The sequence below is a fragment of the Acomys russatus genome, chromosome 9 (assembly GCF_903995435.1).
Source record: "Acomys russatus chromosome 9, mAcoRus1.1, whole genome shotgun sequence".
Taxonomy (NCBI): domain Eukaryota; kingdom Metazoa; phylum Chordata; class Mammalia; order Rodentia; family Muridae; genus Acomys; species Acomys russatus.
Window position 1 is genome coordinate 3,026,018 of NC_067145.1, and position 17,832 is coordinate 3,043,849.

Sequence of the window (17,832 nt, forward strand, 5' to 3'; positions counted from 1 at the left end):
GATGTGATGTGAAACATCTGGATGAAAGCAGGCCTGCGAGAGGGCATGACAGGGCACAGCCCACAAAAATCTACCCCCCAGTTAGAAAACCATGGCTGACTGCCATCAATAATCAGCTCATTGATTCTTTTAGTTCCTAACACTTAAGACAAAACTTCAAGGTGACCGTGTATGTCTTTAAACAATTGGAGCAGTTTTTAACTTGCTGGACAAACAGCTTGAGAAATAGGCACCGCATCAGACCCAAACCCAAGTCTTGAGATGGGCTGTAAATCATTACTTTAAAAAAAAAAAAGTGCTTCATACACTTGGTCCTCTTGTATATTTAAATAGAATCATTTCTATAGTTTCTACTATGCTAGTATTTACTGCATGTGTGCAATTTCACATTATTAAAGTCCGCTTAAATGCTGGTGTTTCCAGCACTTAGAAAAAGGACAGATGACAGTGAATCTACAGATTCGCTGGTGGTAGAGTCATCTCACTGTCTTTTAAAAAATTGTATTTTGTTACTTATTTGTATGTGCTTCGTGTGTGTGTGTGTGTGTGTGTGTGTGTGTGTGTGTGTGTGCGCGCGCGCGCACATGCGCTAGTGTCTTGATGCACATATGGACAGAGGAGAACATGATAAAGTTGGTTTTCTTCTGCCTTGTGGTCCCAGGGACAAAACTCAGGTATGAAACAGGAGGAAGGAAGTCAGGCTTGGTGGCAGCCATGTTTACCCACCGAGGCGTCCTCTCACACCCTAACATCATGTTCTTACCATCCAAAGAAAGCAGACATGTTTTTGTATTTGCTGTATTATAAGCCAAAGTCTGTCTTCCCCTTTACGGTGTTTCCTTTTACAACACTTTAGTTATACCACTGGGGGAAAATGTGCACAGGAGTAAAGCAAGATGACAGCATTAAAATTGAAGTTATTTAATAATTCAACATCTGAGGTAAATACCACAAAAGCTTTTCTTGGGCAGTCTACACACCCCTCACAAAATGATCAGATTCTTGGTGGGTGTGAGGTAGGAAGCAAGCAGAGGATGAAAGCAGGAGGCTGGCCCCTACCATGGCCATCTCATGTACAGATGCTGAGCGTTTGCCTTTCTTCACTCCTTTAAAATGGCACTAGAATTCCTCAGAAGCCCTACTGACTACACACAGGGAACAAGAAGGGACCACACACACACACACACACACACACACACACACACACACACACACACAGACATACACACACAAACTTTCCTTTGACAGTAACATAGCTATAGCTTCAGTCAGGCAGATAGCAAGGCTGTAATGAAACAACCAAGAGAGAGTGAAGGGGAGAGTGTAGGGCCTCCCTGCAGTGCTGGTGCTCCAGAGCCGGGCTGCTGGGAGTAAGTGCCAGGGCAGTCCGTCGCTGTGCTTTAGTGGTCTCCTATATAACAGGGCAACAAGAACCACGGCTGCGTACGTAATAAGGAGCACAAAGCATGACCAACAATCAGCAAGTCCCTTCAGCTCTTGGGTACAAGCTGCTTCATCTAGAAAATGGAGAGCAGCCATGGTTTATTATCTTGTACTGGAAAGGTCTGAGCGCTGGGCCGAGCCATCTCATCTTCTGACTCCGGTTAAGTCCCAGGACATAGTTCTCTGGGAAATAACCATACACACCCAGGACTGAGGAAACCTTAACTAACAAGGACCATTAGAGAGGACCCCAGTGTACCAGCACTGAGAAGAGTCACTTACTAATAAAGATGACTGTCCCAAAGACCATGACATTCCCAAAGACAGCCTCATATTGTGCAGAGTGAGGCCAGTGCTTTCCACAGCACTGACATCCCCCATCCTGAGTTAAAGCTCCACACCCACATCCAACCCAGGAACAGCAAAGAAACGACTTGCGAGAACATTACAAGTAACAGTTATCAAATGCCTTGCTCATTAGGCATTTTAGTCCAACTTTAAAGGATGACATCCACTTTGTTTCAACAGTTTCTTCTCAGCATTTGGCACAAATGAAAGCTCTGAGGGAAGTCAACCCATACCCTGAGGCTTAGACCTGTGAGGTCACTGCCAGCGAGCCACACATACCAGTCTCGGGTGTGATGAACTCTTTTTGAGTCCAGTCACTCCATTTCCAGACATGGTTGGCACCTGCGCAGCGTACACGAGCCTTGTACTCCGTGTCTGGCACCAGATCACTGAAGAGGTAAGTTGAGGTCACGTGGACAGAAACGTTGTGCTCCTGAGTTAAGAAAGTGAAGGAAAAACAAAGAACTAAAGCTGCATTTGTGTTGCAAAGCCAAATCAGAATTCTGCAATCTCTAATTTGGACTGAGATCAAGTCTTCTTCAAGGGAAATTTTTTTTCTTATTTTTTCCATGCTAAATGTTTGGCTCAATTTCAGTGTCCCCTTCAACAGATCATCAATGTTGAAATAAAGGCCTGATTGAATGATTTTCTTATTGTTGGATTGTTCTTTTTGTTTGGGGGCAAGGTCTTGCAATGCAGCCCTGCCTGGCTTGGAACTTACTGTGTACATAAGGCTGCCCTCCAAATTGTAGTAATCCTCCTGCCTCTGCCTCTCAAATTACAGGTGTGCACCATTATGCTTGATCAGAAATAAGGCATGTTTTGTTTGTATTTTGGTTGTTTTTGCAGATGGAATCTTGTTATGTAGCTAAAGCTAGCTTTAAACTGTGATCTCCTAAGTTAGCCTCCTCAATGGAGAATTATAGGTGTGTGCCACCCAAGCTGAAACAAAGCTTCTTCTACTATCTCTGTTTAGGTAAATCAAGACATTTTTAAAATAGGAAACAAAAATGTTCTTACATGTATCACTTCTTCTTCATGCAGGAGTTCAACTTGACACAAAAGTGTGTAGCTGTCCGGACCGGAGTGAACCTTCCAGGTCATGTTGGCTTTTGTAGCATTTATAATTTCAAGGGTGACATCATGAGGAGCCTTTGGATGAACTGTCAACAAAAGAACAAAAGAAGAAACAAAAAGAAACAAAAGGAGAACTCAAGCAGATCCAAAACAGTGTTCAGTGAACCAGCAATTTGTTCAGCAGTGCTTTTTGCTTTATGCTTTTAAAAAATGCAAACAACACTGGGTTTGCTGACAATGTGTATTGTGTCAAGTATACAATCTTTCTCATTCGCTAATTGTCTTCTATATCATTAGTGTGTTAATCATGGAAATAGAATACAAAAAGTAACTATACACAGACTCTTAAGATTAAGTGTGATCAGTCAGGAGAAGAGTCAAAACTTAAAGAAAGCAGCCCATAGAGAAAGAGTATAATACAACCTAAGGCCAACTAAAATAATAGTAGCAATGTCAAGGAAATGACCAAAAACAATTCAATTTTCAAAACATTCCAGAGAACTGTCACCAATTGCCAAAGGAAAAGACCATTAACAAATCAAATGGTAGCCTCCAAATGGCCCATATGATAAAACTGCTATGAGAGAACAGCTCTGTGAGAGTTTGAAATAGGTCCATGAGCCAAAGCAAAACAGTTGAAATGCATAGAAGGAAAACAGTCCTCAGCAAAGAAACTGAAACAAATAAAAGGAAAAAAGAAAGGGGGAACAATGCCGAGGTAGGTTTAAGTAAGAAGAGGAATGCTGAAGTATGGCTGAGGAAGGGGCCGGGGAGAGGTAACTAGCACTAAGTATGTTTGGAAGCGTCCTTAGTTGGTAAGACCATGTTGCTGAAGGTACAATACATGTTAGTCATAGGATATGGGGGAAATCAAGCCAGTAGTGACCAGAAAGCTTCTTGCTGCTAGACAGCTTTCTAGATGGTGCTATACAGACTGTTGTGTGAGGGCAGAGAGTCAGTCAACAACCTTACTAACTGTGAACCTAGAGCCAGTGCAGTAAGCTGCTTATAGAGGCCATAGTGGCATGAATACTGTAGGGGTAACCAACAACTTCATGTTTGGATTTGTGCCACAACACAGAGGAAAACACATGTTTTATACCACAAATCTGGCCAAGAACAATTATGTGAGGTGAACATAGTATCAAATTGCCTCTAAATGTCTACATCTCTGATCATAGACTACTGTGTAGAATGACGGGTAAACCAAATAATAATATGAAAAAAGAGGGGAGGAGAACCAAATGAAAAGTTTGACACCAGAAAGTCCAGTATGGGAAATGAAACCCAGGTTGGGAGTTAGCTGGTAAAGACACAGAATGGCTACAGGCTGTAAGCATCACATGGAAAAATCAGAAAACTCAGACTTTGTTGTGATTTTGGATAGTGGAGCCCACAACACAATATTTCCTAGTTGCTTGAAGGAAAAATAAAGCTGATGACTTCAAGCAGTTAAAGAACAAAAAGTGAGCCCTAGTCCTAATTTGCTTGCTTATGTGAACGCTGGTCCTCATCTGCTTATATGAGCCCTTGTCCTCATCTGCTTATGTGAGCCCTGGTCCTCGCCTGCTTATGTGACCCTGGTCCTCATCCACTTATGTCAGCCCTGTTCCTCATCTGCTTATGTGAGCCCTGGTCCTCATCCATTTATGTGAGCCCTGGTCCTCATCTCCTTATGCGAGCTCTGGTCCTCATCTGCTTATGTGAGCCCTGGTCCTCATCTGCTTACATGCTTCTGGGTTAGACCCTTTTGTTATTGGGCACATTATAGACAGAAGAATATGCACCACTCTTAGCACACAATGTTACCTCTGTCTGAGGAGTGTCCCCCTCACTCACAGCTGAGTGCCTGTTATCTAAGTTATAGTTTGCTCAGCAACCACTGTCCTGCATAGGGAGTGGAGAACAGGACATGGTCTTGTTCATATGGGACTTAGCACAGATTTTAAAAAAAAAGTTCCAAACAACCCTGTCACCATGGGACAGCCAAGTTGACTGTTCAAAAAGCTATCCTGAGCATGAAGACAAAGAGCAGACTCTTTATAGCATGTCAAATGCCAGGACATATAAGCTGAAAGCCAAAAGAATATCCTGTAAGAAGAAGTAGTTGGTTGGCCTCATTGGCCCGATAATAAGGAGTTAAGTAACAAGTACGTTTCTTCCAAGACAGCATACACACACCCTCCATATCACTTTGGCCCTCTTCATCAAGATGGTGAACAACACCTCGTACAACAGCAAGTCATGGTCCAGCCCTCACACCCTCAGCTCTCAGGACCTTCAGAGTCTGCCAGCATCATGAAGTCACAAACGTCCAGAACCTCCCAGTATGCTGAGCAGAGAGTATGAGCACAACTGCCACCAGGTATATAGAATTTGGGGTGTATAGAATATATGTAGATTTGGGGCATATGCGTTGACCGCCCCCCAAGCCCTGTCCTATTCATCCTCCTTCCTTCCTGCATTTCAGGTCTCACTGTGTTACGAAGGCTAGGCTCAAACTCTTGATCATCTGTCTTTGCTTTCCAAGTTGCTGGGATGCTGGTATCAGCAGTTTCTTGCTTGCTGGTGGGCACTGTTCTCAGACCAGGCATCATATAACCAGACTTTGACATGTGCCACTATGGCATGAACTACCAGTTCTTGCTTGAAAACATGCAAATTCCAGCAGTGAAATGGAACCGGGCTTACAGAGCATAATTATTCAATGAAATTGTGCGTTTAAGATGGGACCAATTACCCCATGGACAAATGTCTCAGTTACCAGAAGGTTTAGTCAACCGTCAGGGATGCTAAAGCTCTTCCCAAGTCTCTGTGGAGAATCTAAAACCTACTGATTGACCGTTTGGCAAGTTTTACTGATAGCTTTGTCAAACCGAAACCAGAATGAGGGCCATGGCTGCCATCTGGCCAGTAGATGGCAATCTTTTGACTAAAATTGGGGATGGACAATCAATCAGCTCTTGGTCAAAACTACAGGCTGTGGTGATGGTCACATGATGCCATCTTGTCTTGCTACATGCGGATAGAAGGACTGGGGCTGAGAGTGTAACTTAACCTGATGGTCTGTTTGCCACAGAGAAGAGTGATTGATTACAGTCCTCAAATTTCTCTCACTTTAGGATTTGAGCTGATGAGGCCAGGGTTGCTGTCACATCCTTCTGACATCTGTGGGCCAACAACACATTAGATGCTTGCAGAGGAATTCAAGTCTGTATGTCCTGTAGTAATGAGGCACCTGAGCCCCATAACTTGTCAACAGAAAGTCAACAAAGTGACTTGCAAAGCAAAGCAGCAGTGCTTTAGAACAATCAGACCAAGAACGTTCAATAATCACAAGAAACTTCAGGAAGCTATAGAAAGTCTTACTATTGGCATATCGGACATGTAGCAAACCTGATTTTTAAAGTCTTCAAGATAAGCCGGGCATGGTGGCACATACCTGTAATCCTAGCACTCTGGAAAGCAGAGACAGGCGATCTCTGTGAGTTTGAGGCCAACCTGGTCTACAAAGTGAGTCCAGGATATCCAAGGCTACACAGAGAAACCCTGTCTTGAAAAAACAAAACAAAACAAGATCCTCATGATATAGTAAGCAAAGGTTTATAGAAATACAATGAAAAATCAAACAATAGTGTGTAATGGAGGATTGATCGGCAGACTCATGAGTATAAAGGTCTGAAGGACACAGCTAACATCCTGAACTAACACGCTCTGTCCATTGCACCATCACTCAATTTTGCTAAAATTGAATAACAAGAGCAGAAATAGAACCCCAACCAAGAAAGAGTCAAAGATCTTTACAAAAGTCAGAACTACATGCTGAAAGAATGTACCATGTTACTGAAAATATTTACCTAAAATGACAAGCTCCAGTACAATTGCTGCACTTAAAAAAAAAAAACATTCTGTGGCAACTGGGCAAAAAGATAAAGGGTTTAGCAATGGAAAGACCCACATGGCCAATACTATGTGAGCATTCACCAGCCTTCTTTATATCAGTGGGCGGTGCAGCAGGAAGTGTTCAATGAGTTTATATGCATTCAACCTGACTGAAATGCAAAGGTGAGCATCCAACTCAGAGAGCCAAGGACTGATGCGACTACTGTTCCATCAGCCATTTCTAAAAATCACCCTGGGGAGACAACTTCAAATAGCCAACATGTATAGACAAACTTTAGCATGAGAAATAATGGTGAACATTAAAATATAGTTATTCATAAACTGAAAAGATCCAACAATGCTTTCAAAAGGGAAACTATAACATGCATTGCAAAATGAGAGGGAAGAAAAATCAAAAAATGTCCTTAAAACCTAAGCCAGCTTTAGAAATTGCTGGAGTTATCATTGTTTTTAATATGCACAAGGAATATACATGAGAACAATTTAAAACTTCATGAACAAAGACCTAAATAAATATAAAACGACAATGCAGTGTCACAAAGACACTGATTTATGCAAGTTGCACTTGTAGATTCTATGTAAAAAAAAATACCAGGAGAGGTTTTCATGGAATTTGATGAGTGAGTCCCAGGGTTTATACAGAAGAGTATAACAACTAGAATGCCAAGAACCCACCTGGCAAAGGGCAAGGAGACTTAGCATCACCCGGACCCACAGCAGCTGAGGTGCACTAAACCAGTGGAGGCATTAGCATGGACAGAGACAAACTGCCCAGTGTCACTAGAAGTCTGTGACTCTAACACATACTGTGTCATAATAGTAAGAGTTGGCATGTTAAATAAGCAGGGAGAGAAGAGCTACTTGAAGAATAAAAAACTGGACACGTGTTTCTTCTAAAAAAATAAAAAGCCCTCAATGTTACATCCCAACTTCATTTGATATGTAAAATTCAATATTGTATGGAAGAGATATGTAATTCTAAAAACACTTTACAACTCAGTAAAAAAAATTATAAATGACAATATTTCTGAACTTGACCTTGGAATGGGAAAGGATTTCTTTAATCAGTGCACTTCTGTATATTAAGATTGAGATCTTTTGTTGTCAATAGGCATTATGAAATTAAAAACTACAAACTGTGAGAAGAAAATGGCAACATAGGAATTGATAACAAAGGTTCTGCATTAAGAATGTCTGAAAAACTCTTACCAATGGAAAAACCATAGCAACACATAGTGGAACGAATGAACAGTGAGACCAAGGACATCATAAAAGAGAAAAGGGATGTGTAATCATCAAGAATACCATTGTATTCCCAATTCAATTAGCAAAAATAAAAAAGCAATCCTACAACCTTGGGGAGAATAAGAAAATCCATAGAATGAGTGTGTAACTGGGAAAATTACTTTAACATTCTTTGAGAGGTAGGCATTCAAGCAGACTGTGTCTCTGCCAATTCCATTCTTAGGTGCATACTAAAAAAAAAAAAAAAAAGAAAGTGGGGGACTGGAGAGATGGCTCAGTGGTTAAGAGCACTGTCTGCTCTTCCAGAGGTCCTGAGTACAATTCCCAGCAACCACACGGTGGCTCACAACCATCTATAACGTGATCTGATGTCCTCTTCTGGCTTGTACATATACATGCAAGTAGAGGACTTACATACATAAAATAAATAAACTACTATATAGGTGTCAAAGAACTGCCCTTAAAAAAAAGAAGAAAAATATATATTTAAAAAAAGTGTACGTGTACAAGCACAAGTAAAACCCTAATATTAATTAAAATTCTACCCCAAGCAAAATATGATGCAACTGGTAAGACATTGAAAGAGATGATTGAATAAAATAGTGTCCACTTACAGGAAGTGCTAGACAGTAGTCCAATGGGGAGCCTACAGTGATGTTCCCAGAACAAACATCATGCCAACTTAATAGTACATAAAAAAGAATTATTAGATTGCTTTAGAAGGCTTGATATACAATAGGCCCACACTTCCCAGATGCTTAGAACAAATAGGAAATGAAAACATACCCACATTCCTGTACACAACTTAACACCGTAGACAAGTTTGGTAGAAGAGTAGAGAAAGGGGTTCTGGGATAGACCATGCTACAAGTATATGCCACAATGCTAGTTTTAAAGGTTGTTAGAGAGCTCACTGATACTTGTAATACGATCAGAGCAAGTGTTTAGGAGTGCACACACCCATGAAGGTAAATGTGAGCACATAGAAGTACAGCGATTAGCTTCACTTGGGCTGTGAACGAGGGAGGCCAACATCTACAGCACATTCGCTGGGTCTCACTGTATAAAACGGGATGCTAGTGGGCACCAGGGGCTGAGGCATTTGTCTCACCTCTATGGGTCAGGTTAAAAATGAGGTTGACACTTCTTTTCCTTAGTTTGTTTTCAGCTGTGAGTGTAAAGTTATACGTTTCCTGTGAATCATCAGTGATTTTCCAGTTATGCAAGTTGTTGTGCTCAGAACGCTCAAGTCTCCCAGAGAACCTTAAAAAATGAAACAAGATAAGATAGCAAAGACAGGGTTCAAACAGGGTTTAAACATCAGAGCAGATGTATCCTGACTCCTTGGGACTTTTAAATCATAATTTCATTGATTTGTCAGCAATGGACACCAATAATGAAAATATTTCAATGAATTTCTGTATGTGATGAAATTTCCTTGTGTGTGGTATAGGCATCGATTAGTCTAGCTGGATAGTCTTAAAATCTTATCAAAATTGGGCAAAGTCATATCAACAGATAAGACTATTTTAATATAAAGATACATAATCAATTGTTTTTGTTGTCCATGTTCTTTTGGGAACAGGTTCTTTTTGGTAGAAGGTTTTATATCCCTGTAGACACTAAAAGATTTTCTTGTGATCCCAGCAAGTGGTTCTAAAATATGTGTACACATTTTCTGAAATATCTAGGTATAGCTCTCCTTGTGTTCCATTTATTTTTTATATGGTAGAGTTGGACATTTTCTAAAGACAGTTTAACATAGGCTTAAATATAAAGAGTAGGAGAAAAAAGTACATCTAGAAGTACATCTAGAAGGCACACCCAAGAGCATATGTGCCTTCTTTAAGGGTGTGTGCCTCTCTAAGAGAAAATTCCTGTCATATGACTATTGAACAAGGAAGGACCTGCAGACGATGTAGCCAGAGCATACTCACGATTCATATAAAATGTAACTTTGGGAAGGTTGTTGATTCCAACCCAAAGTTGTGTCTACCCCAGGTTCCCACGAACAGTTCAAAGTCTTAAAGTCTTGGGTCTCGCAGGAAAAATTCTTGGGCTCTTCAAGCACTTCTGTCCATATAAAAGAAAAGATGAAATATCTAATTAACCCCTTTCATTGAATGACAAGTCGAAAAGAAAATTCTGTTTGGAGTAGGAAGTCACAGTCCCCCAAACAATGAAAGGACCAAGAGAAGAGATGGAAGTCAGAAGATCAATAGCCCCAGAGAGGCTCGGAGTCAAGTGCTTCTCCATGTTAGTCTCTCCCCATCCTGGGAAGTCCTGATGATGAGTAGTCAATATTGTGCCAGAGACTGGCACTGTGGCTATCTGAAGGAGGGTTGGTGTTCCATTTTGATTCTGTGGCTTCCATTAAAGCCTAGGATGTTAGCCAGATGGTGAACTGGTTTGCTTCTACAGTGGGGAGTAGAGTCCCAGGAATAGCAAAGCTCCTCCAAAAAGATAGAGTCACTTCTGTTCCCAGAGCCTACAGTAAAGGATTAAGATGGCAGAAGCAACCAGGCCTGGAATTAACTCCTCTAGCAGAAGAGAGAGGTATCTGAGCTGCCATCCTATGGTCTAGGCTGATGGAAATCTGAGAACACACACAGAAGGCCATCTAGGGCATGCATATTGTGACCTACAGAAAAGTCAGCATGCTCTCCCTCCACTGAAATAGGCCACTCGGTTAAGAACACTATTGGCCACCATTGTCGAACTAACACGCTGAGGCTAGAAGGTACCCATATTCACGGGTTCTCTAAACTATCACTATGCCATCCACAGAAATGACCAAAAGGACAGGCCTAGCTAGGAGACATCGCCAACATAGGTCTTTGGGTCTCTGTGTACCACTTCTCTGTGGTTGACTGGCCTACAGCACCACCCCTCTCTCCATGATTCTGAGAGAATTCCAGCTCAGTTGAGTTGAGGTAAAGATGGTCCAGGTTATATCCTGAAATCTCTCTCCTTTAATTCTGCTGGTTGCAAGAATAAAATTGATAGTAAGAGTCCGTAGACAATATGGACATCTTGGGAGTATTGTTAGAGGATATTATTTTCAGAACCTCTTTTGGAAGACTTGTGAAATCAAAGAAAACTATAACCATGTTGAACATGTTTCTTTGCCTTCTGGTAAATGAGACCCAAGGTGTTTGGTAGGGAATGAGAAGGAAGGAGACCCAACACTCTAATACAGCAGTTCTCAACCCGTGTGTCATGACGCCCACAGGAATTGCACATTAGATATCCCGCATATCAGACATTTACATTATGATTCATAAAAGTAGGAAAGTTACATTTATGAGGTAGCAGTGAAAATAATTGTATGGGTGGGAGTCACCACAATATTATTAAAGGGTCTCAGCGTTAGGAAGGTTGAGAAGCACTACCCTAATACTTACTTGAGACAAAGAGAATGGTACCAAATATTTTTGTAGCATCATTCATGTCTAGACAATACATGTTTGCTCCTTCGGTGCTAAAGAAAGCTACATTGTGCAACTTTGCTAATAACACGTGTGAATCAAGTTGTTCTGCATGGATTGGTTCATCTTGCAATTTACAGGACACGTTATACAGATTCTGCCCATACATGAAACAGAAGGTGACATTGGAGCCTTCTTCCAACAGTTTGTTTTCAGGAAACACTAATATTTTATCAGGTTCAACTGGAACGTGTTCTGCAAGACAAAAGGCCTTGGTTAGAATCTTACTTAGATTTCAATACATATCCCCTCCCACTCCCTGTGGGTAATATCATTTTATTCTACCTTCTGGGGAAAGTAACAGCCTAAGTTTACGTGTGATTCATTGACTTTTGCTGGAGGCAAATCCACCCTCTTCACCGTGACACCTTTTGTTATAGTGTCCCAGCTGAAATAACATCACTATCATTACTTCTGGTTGCTGTGGTGCTGCTGTTGTTTGTAGCTGCTCTCTGTGGAGCTCCCACCATGTGGGAAGTCCTACATGAGGAGTCCGGGTTCCTTATCTTGAGTCATTCTCAGGACCTCTCAGCATCAGGATAGGCTCAACTTGTCAGTAGAAAAACCACAGAGGTTTCGTAAGCCTCTGTGATGGTCACCCTGAGATGCAGAATCCCCGGGAGCCCCTCCATTATGGTCAACTTGAATCTGAGGGCTTGTTTATGAGTGATCACATGGATTAGGTCAATCAAAACCTTCTCATCATGGCTGGCACCAGTCCCTGGCTGGGATCTTGGGCTGTAGGAAATGGAGAGTGAGAGCTGAGTGCTAGCATTTCTGTTTCCTGATTGTGGGTGAGATGTGATCAGCTGCTGCAAGCCGCTACCAACCTGAACATCCCTGCTGTCATAGACTGTACCCCTGAACTAAGAACCAAAACAAACTCACCCTTACATTCCTTAAACACAACAAAAAAATCTTGCCTAGCTCCAAAGCCATTGTTTCTCTACCATACTAGGCCACATATCCTCCTTCTTCCCAGACAGGCCGCTCACTCAACTCCAGTCTCCTCCTCCTCCTCTTCTTTCCCTCTTCATCCTCCTCCCCCTCCTCCTTCCCCCTCCTCCCCCTCCTCCTCCCCCTCTTCCCCCTCCTCCCCCTCTTCTCCTTCTCTTCCTCCTCCCTCTCTTCCTCTCCTTCTTCCATGTGACCTCTGACTTATCAAAATTCTAAGACTCTCCTTCTTAGAGGAAGGTTCCCCTCCTGCCACCTTCTTTAGTGTCTCTTAGGTGGCCTTCTAGCAGAAACTTGCCCCTATCTGCCACTCAGGCCCCATGACCTCACTTCTGTCTTGAGCCTGATGTAGCCTGGCTGCTCACCTATCAGGCTACTAGATACTGCTATCGCTGACCTCACCAGTGCAAAGCTTTTCTGAAGGCTTTTAAGATCTCTAAATGATTCTACTCAACACTTATGGTTGAGAAACAGGCCTTCAAGAGCCAGGGTTTCCACTTACTCTTGTACAGATTTTACAGTTACAGTTTTGAGAAGTCTAGTCAATTTTACCAAAGTTGTTTATAACATGTTTCTTTCTTTTCCTCGCTGTTGTTTGCGTGCTCTGAGATGGGATCTCACTATTCACTCTTTTCCAGCACTGAGCTCACTATATAGACCATCCAGGCTGACCCTGAATCTACGTTAACGCATGCCTCAGCCTCCTGAGCACTGATAATATATGCCAAAAGGCTTGGATTTCTTACTATCTCTCTGAATATTTCAGCAGTAAGATACAGTTGTAAAGTACGTTGCTTATGTAGATTCTTTACTTTCCCTGAACTTCATTTTATGTATCTATGAAGTTGGAATAAAAATAAAGCCTATTCCTTAGTATCAATATAGTAGCTAAAGCAATGTCTAGCATTTAAAACTATAGAATGTAGATAGACTTTGATTATTATCAGTGTGTGCACTAAACCATGCCTGGATTACTAGGGTGCCAGTTGGAGTTAATAAGTTTTCATCAATCCATGGCAAAGGAATGATTATATTGGTAGAATTTCATATAATATAATGAGAAATAGAAATGCTATTGCTGTATATCTGGCCTGCAGCCAAATGAAAGCTGAGAAGCTATGACAAAGCCCAGTTAAATTTCACCTACAACAATGTACAATAATTAAAATTAAGGGATCGTTAAGGTTATTTGTCCACAATTCTGTCACTGCAATGAAAAACTGCTTTCCTTCTCTACATATTGCTCCCTGCCTCTAAATCGAGGATTGGTGAAGCACAGGACATGAACTAAGCCAAGCCTGCCATCTATTTTTATAAATAAAGTTTTATTGACACACAGCTGCCCTCATTTGTATACACATTGTCTAAGGCTACTTTCTGAAGACATAAGTGCTAAAATCACAAAAGAGACTGTTATGTCCTTTACAGAAACGTTCCCAATATCTGTCCCGTGTGTGTGTGTGTGTGTGTGTGTGTGTGTGTGTGTGTGTGTGTGTGTATCTGTGCTGCTTTAATAAAAACACACGCACAACTCTAAAATAAACATGTTTTGCATAATTGGAAAATAAATACAAAATTATCTGAATTGCATAATTACCTCCATGAAGATATTCAGAGGTAAAAATTCAGACATCTAGAGTTCCATGGGGAATTTCAAACCCACTTTTTAGTTCTATTATGACCAAAGGAAACTAACGCCTGTGTCAGCTCAGAGTCTTTGAAAGGGAATGGAGTATTAATGATCTCTGAGTTATACTAAACTGTGGAGCCAGAGAGCAGTGAGACTTGAGGGAGCCAGTCCAAAGAAAGAGTCAGATCATATCCAAACACTGAAAATCTTGTCCTAAGAATGGCAGGAGTAGGAGCGCTACCTCCTTGCTCTAGGCCTGCCCATAGCCTGTATGACCCTCCTCTGCCACCTTAGAAATAGTCGCATAGCCTGGTGGCCAGGTTTCACATTAAACCTCCTCTTTCCTTATAAGAGCATGTCCAGCTAAGACCTGGAATTCTTCTTCATACAAGTGAAATGCTGCCAGGACTTTGGTCCCAGCCAATAATGTACACTCACCCCAAATACCTCTTCCCACTCCCTAAGGTTTATCTAGTCCTTATTCACCCCCCAATAAAGAGAACTGTTTCACTGAAAACCACCTCGAAGAAGGCTGTTTCTGCTGAGCTCACTGCCCACCAAGATCATGCTAACCTACCCACTTGGCTAAGCTTTATTTCTTCCACTCCGGCCTGGTGCACAGGGTGCGTGGATGCCCGGAGGACAGAAGAGGACCTGTCCTGGCACTAAAGCCTGTGACCAGTTCATTCTTACCACTAACTTCTTTCCAGGGACTCCAGTTGCTCCAGGGTCTCTGTGGTGGGTGCTTGGCGTCATCTACCATAGCCCTTATTCTTAGGAAATGTTTTACACATTCCAAGGGGATCTCGGACTCCCAGATCCAATGCAGAGCTTGGTTCTGCTTCACAGTGGTGCTAAAGTTCTCCTAAAAATAACGCAAGTGTTTGGAAATATACAGTCGTTACAATCCTGAAAAATAGGTCAACCTGAATTTAAACTTCTACCCCACCTTAACTTCACTATGCTTCTAAGTGAAGTCTGTTTCTAACCCATCACTCCCTTGTTCTGATGTCTTTGCAGTGGCAGCTATGGCCTCCTGTCTCCCTATGACTGTCACATTCCCTAGGGATCCATACAGATTGAGAGAGAGAAGAGAGAAATCATTTAAGCCTTGCATCAAAGATCTGAGACAGATATTCAACCAGGCTGGTCACATAGAACTCACTAATCTAGATAGTTGAGTACCTATGTTTATAAGTAAGCAATATCTATTGGTTTTTTTTTTTTTTTTAATATTCATTTTGGTCAAGGTTGGATCAGACTAGCTGAATCTGAGAGAACAAGGTAGTCTTTCACGGCACCATGGGAACACCAACATCTCCAGAAGTGTCCCTTGCTTTTCTCTCTTGTCCTTTTCAGATGTGGTGGCCAGAGAAACTACATCCCCCAGCTGTCAGAGCCTTAGGCACTAGAGATGCCAATCAAACACCATTTCTTATACTGTTCTTTGAGGCTCCTGTTCAAGGTGAACTGGATCTTAATTGTTCTCACACATTGGAATCTCTAGTTTCAAATCTGATCACTTCAATGGTGCCATGCTATCTTCCTCTACCTTTCAAGACTTCCAGAGTCTGGTTCCCACTAACCTGGAGGTATCTTCTCTCTACCCAACACTTTTGAGGGTTTTTGGGCATCTCAGTATCTGTTCATGAGGCATTGCTTCCTCAGCGTCCTCCACTGGCCTCTTCATTAGGAATTAGCTGCATGACTGAAGCCCAATGCACACTCCATCCCCATTCATGATGCCTTCTTAAAACATCTCAGTGTTGAAGATGGAACCCAGTGCCTCCCCTATGCTCAGCAAGAGCTCTCCTGCAGAGCTGCACCCCCGGTTCCTAGAAACTTCCCTGCTCTTTCCTCTAAATTCTTCCCATCTCAACCTACTGCAAAGCCCTCTTGGAATTTACCTATGATGCTGGCATGGGTTCAAAGGAGCAGAGACCACTATTTCTGCTTTGAACACCCCCCCCCATAGCTCCAGGGACTCATCTCCCTCAGTGTGCCCCTCCAGACGCCTTGCCCTGCCTCCAAGTCTGTGATAGATATTGTTATGTCAACAAAAACCCAACTCTCTTTCTTCCCCATGTTGGTTTTGGTCACAGTGTTCCATCACAGCAATAGTCCCCCTAACCAATACAGTCTTCCTACAGCTGGGAAACGGAGACATCAAGCGCCTTGAATGTCCTGGGGAAGCTGGTGTGAGTCTGTACCATATACCTTGGTGCAAACAGCATGTCCTCAGTTTATGGAGCACAGTAGCTTCGCGTCACACTTGTTGGCATCAATTCTTATGTCTTTACGCTGCTCTGACCACCAATTTTAAATCATGTACATACAACAGAACTGACTCAACCATAGAATGAGAACACCATGGTCCACCCAGGTACACTTAATTGTGCCTCCTCTTTACTCTATATAAAGCAGAATTTGTTAAAATATTAGTACTTTATATCATTATTGTGCTTTATTCTTAAATTTCAAAACATACTTCTGTTTGTCTATTTTGATGTTCTGATTCATGAAACTTGCATTAGTTAATGAACATTCTGGAGACATTACATTTGAATAGTCTTAAGTCTAAAGTAAATACTAGACAAAAACAACAAAAAGAAAATAGAAAACATCTTGCCACTCCCCTTCCTTTGAATAAACACCCATGGCTTTGAGTGGGAACTGTCCTGCACTTGCCTGCCCCAATCTGTCTCCATATGTACTAAGCCACACACACTGTGACCTGCCTTCAATTCTGGCAGCTCCTGGCACCTTCCTCTCAAGGTTTAATGGCTCCCATTGAGTTTTCCCGGAGATCTTGTTCCCTTTCTCACTAAAGTAACTTCAACTCCTCTTTCATATCTTGGCTCAAAGAATCTTCCATCTAAATTATGGGAAAAAATTTGGCCTAACCCCAGCATTCACTAGTGACCCTTACACCCCACACACAGTGCATCCCATTTGTGTGTTCAGCTTGCACAATGCCTCATGCAGGCCCACAGCCCAGCACTCTGAGCGGAGTAATTTAATCACTGCATTAATATGCAGTGGGGCATGTTCCCTAGACACTGTGTGACTTTTATCTAACCTCAATTTATGCTCTGTGGTCTTGGTAGCCTTGTCAATGAAGAAGATAAACTTTGACTGTATCAGTCAAATTAGTGATTTTTAAAAATGTAATAAAGTTTCTTTGTTTTGTTTTCAGCCACTGAAGTGGCAATAGCCCTTACAGATATTAGTAGGTCACAGGAATTGGCGTACACACAGACCTAGAAATATATCTGAGGCCACTGACTCATTGCTAAGGCATGAGTCTTACCCCTCAGTGACTCACACCACAGGCCTCTTTCCAAGCTTGAGCTTTCTTTTGCTTTTGACAAATGAATACAACAAATGTCCTAAAGGGAAGATCAGAAGCCTGGCTGGGGGCAGCATCATGTAGTGTGGCTGTCAGCAGGGCTCTGTGTGGCCAGCACTCCCAGGGAGGTGTCCTGCTCTAAATGCAAGCCCCTAGCTCTAAGTTAACCTGCTTTCCTCTAGCTTGATGAATGATGAGAAGCTAAGTTGCCCCATTAGCATAAGTGATGATGGGGTTTCCAGCTAGCTTGTGCAACTAGCAACTGCCCAAGCAAAGAAGATTTCCAGAAGGAAGTGTGTTCTCTTCCTTAACTGAGGAAGATCTCATATCTCTCCCAGATTTCAGGTACACGAGGAGTCATACCAGAGTATCTCCTAGCCATAGGACATGCCATC

At 42.1% G+C, this 17,832-nt stretch overlaps 1 protein-coding gene across 1 annotated transcript in view; it reads right to left on the minus strand.

The window, feature by feature from the left end:
• Osmr (oncostatin M receptor) overlaps positions 1 to 17,832 on the minus strand; it is a 45,301-nt gene that overhangs the window by 16,983 nt on the left and 10,486 nt on the right. Inside the window, exons 3-8 of the mRNA XM_051150930.1 lie at positions 14,782 to 14,953; positions 11,421 to 11,699; positions 9,954 to 10,089; positions 9,128 to 9,279; positions 2,812 to 2,954; positions 2,071 to 2,224 (exon numbers count right to left, since the gene is read on the minus strand). Coding sequence (XP_051006887.1) covers positions 2,071 to 2,224; positions 2,812 to 2,954; positions 9,128 to 9,279; positions 9,954 to 10,089; positions 11,421 to 11,699; positions 14,782 to 14,953 — 1,036 coding nt within the window. The remainder of the gene's footprint in view (positions 1 to 2,070; positions 2,225 to 2,811; positions 2,955 to 9,127; positions 9,280 to 9,953; positions 10,090 to 11,420; positions 11,700 to 14,781; positions 14,954 to 17,832) is intronic.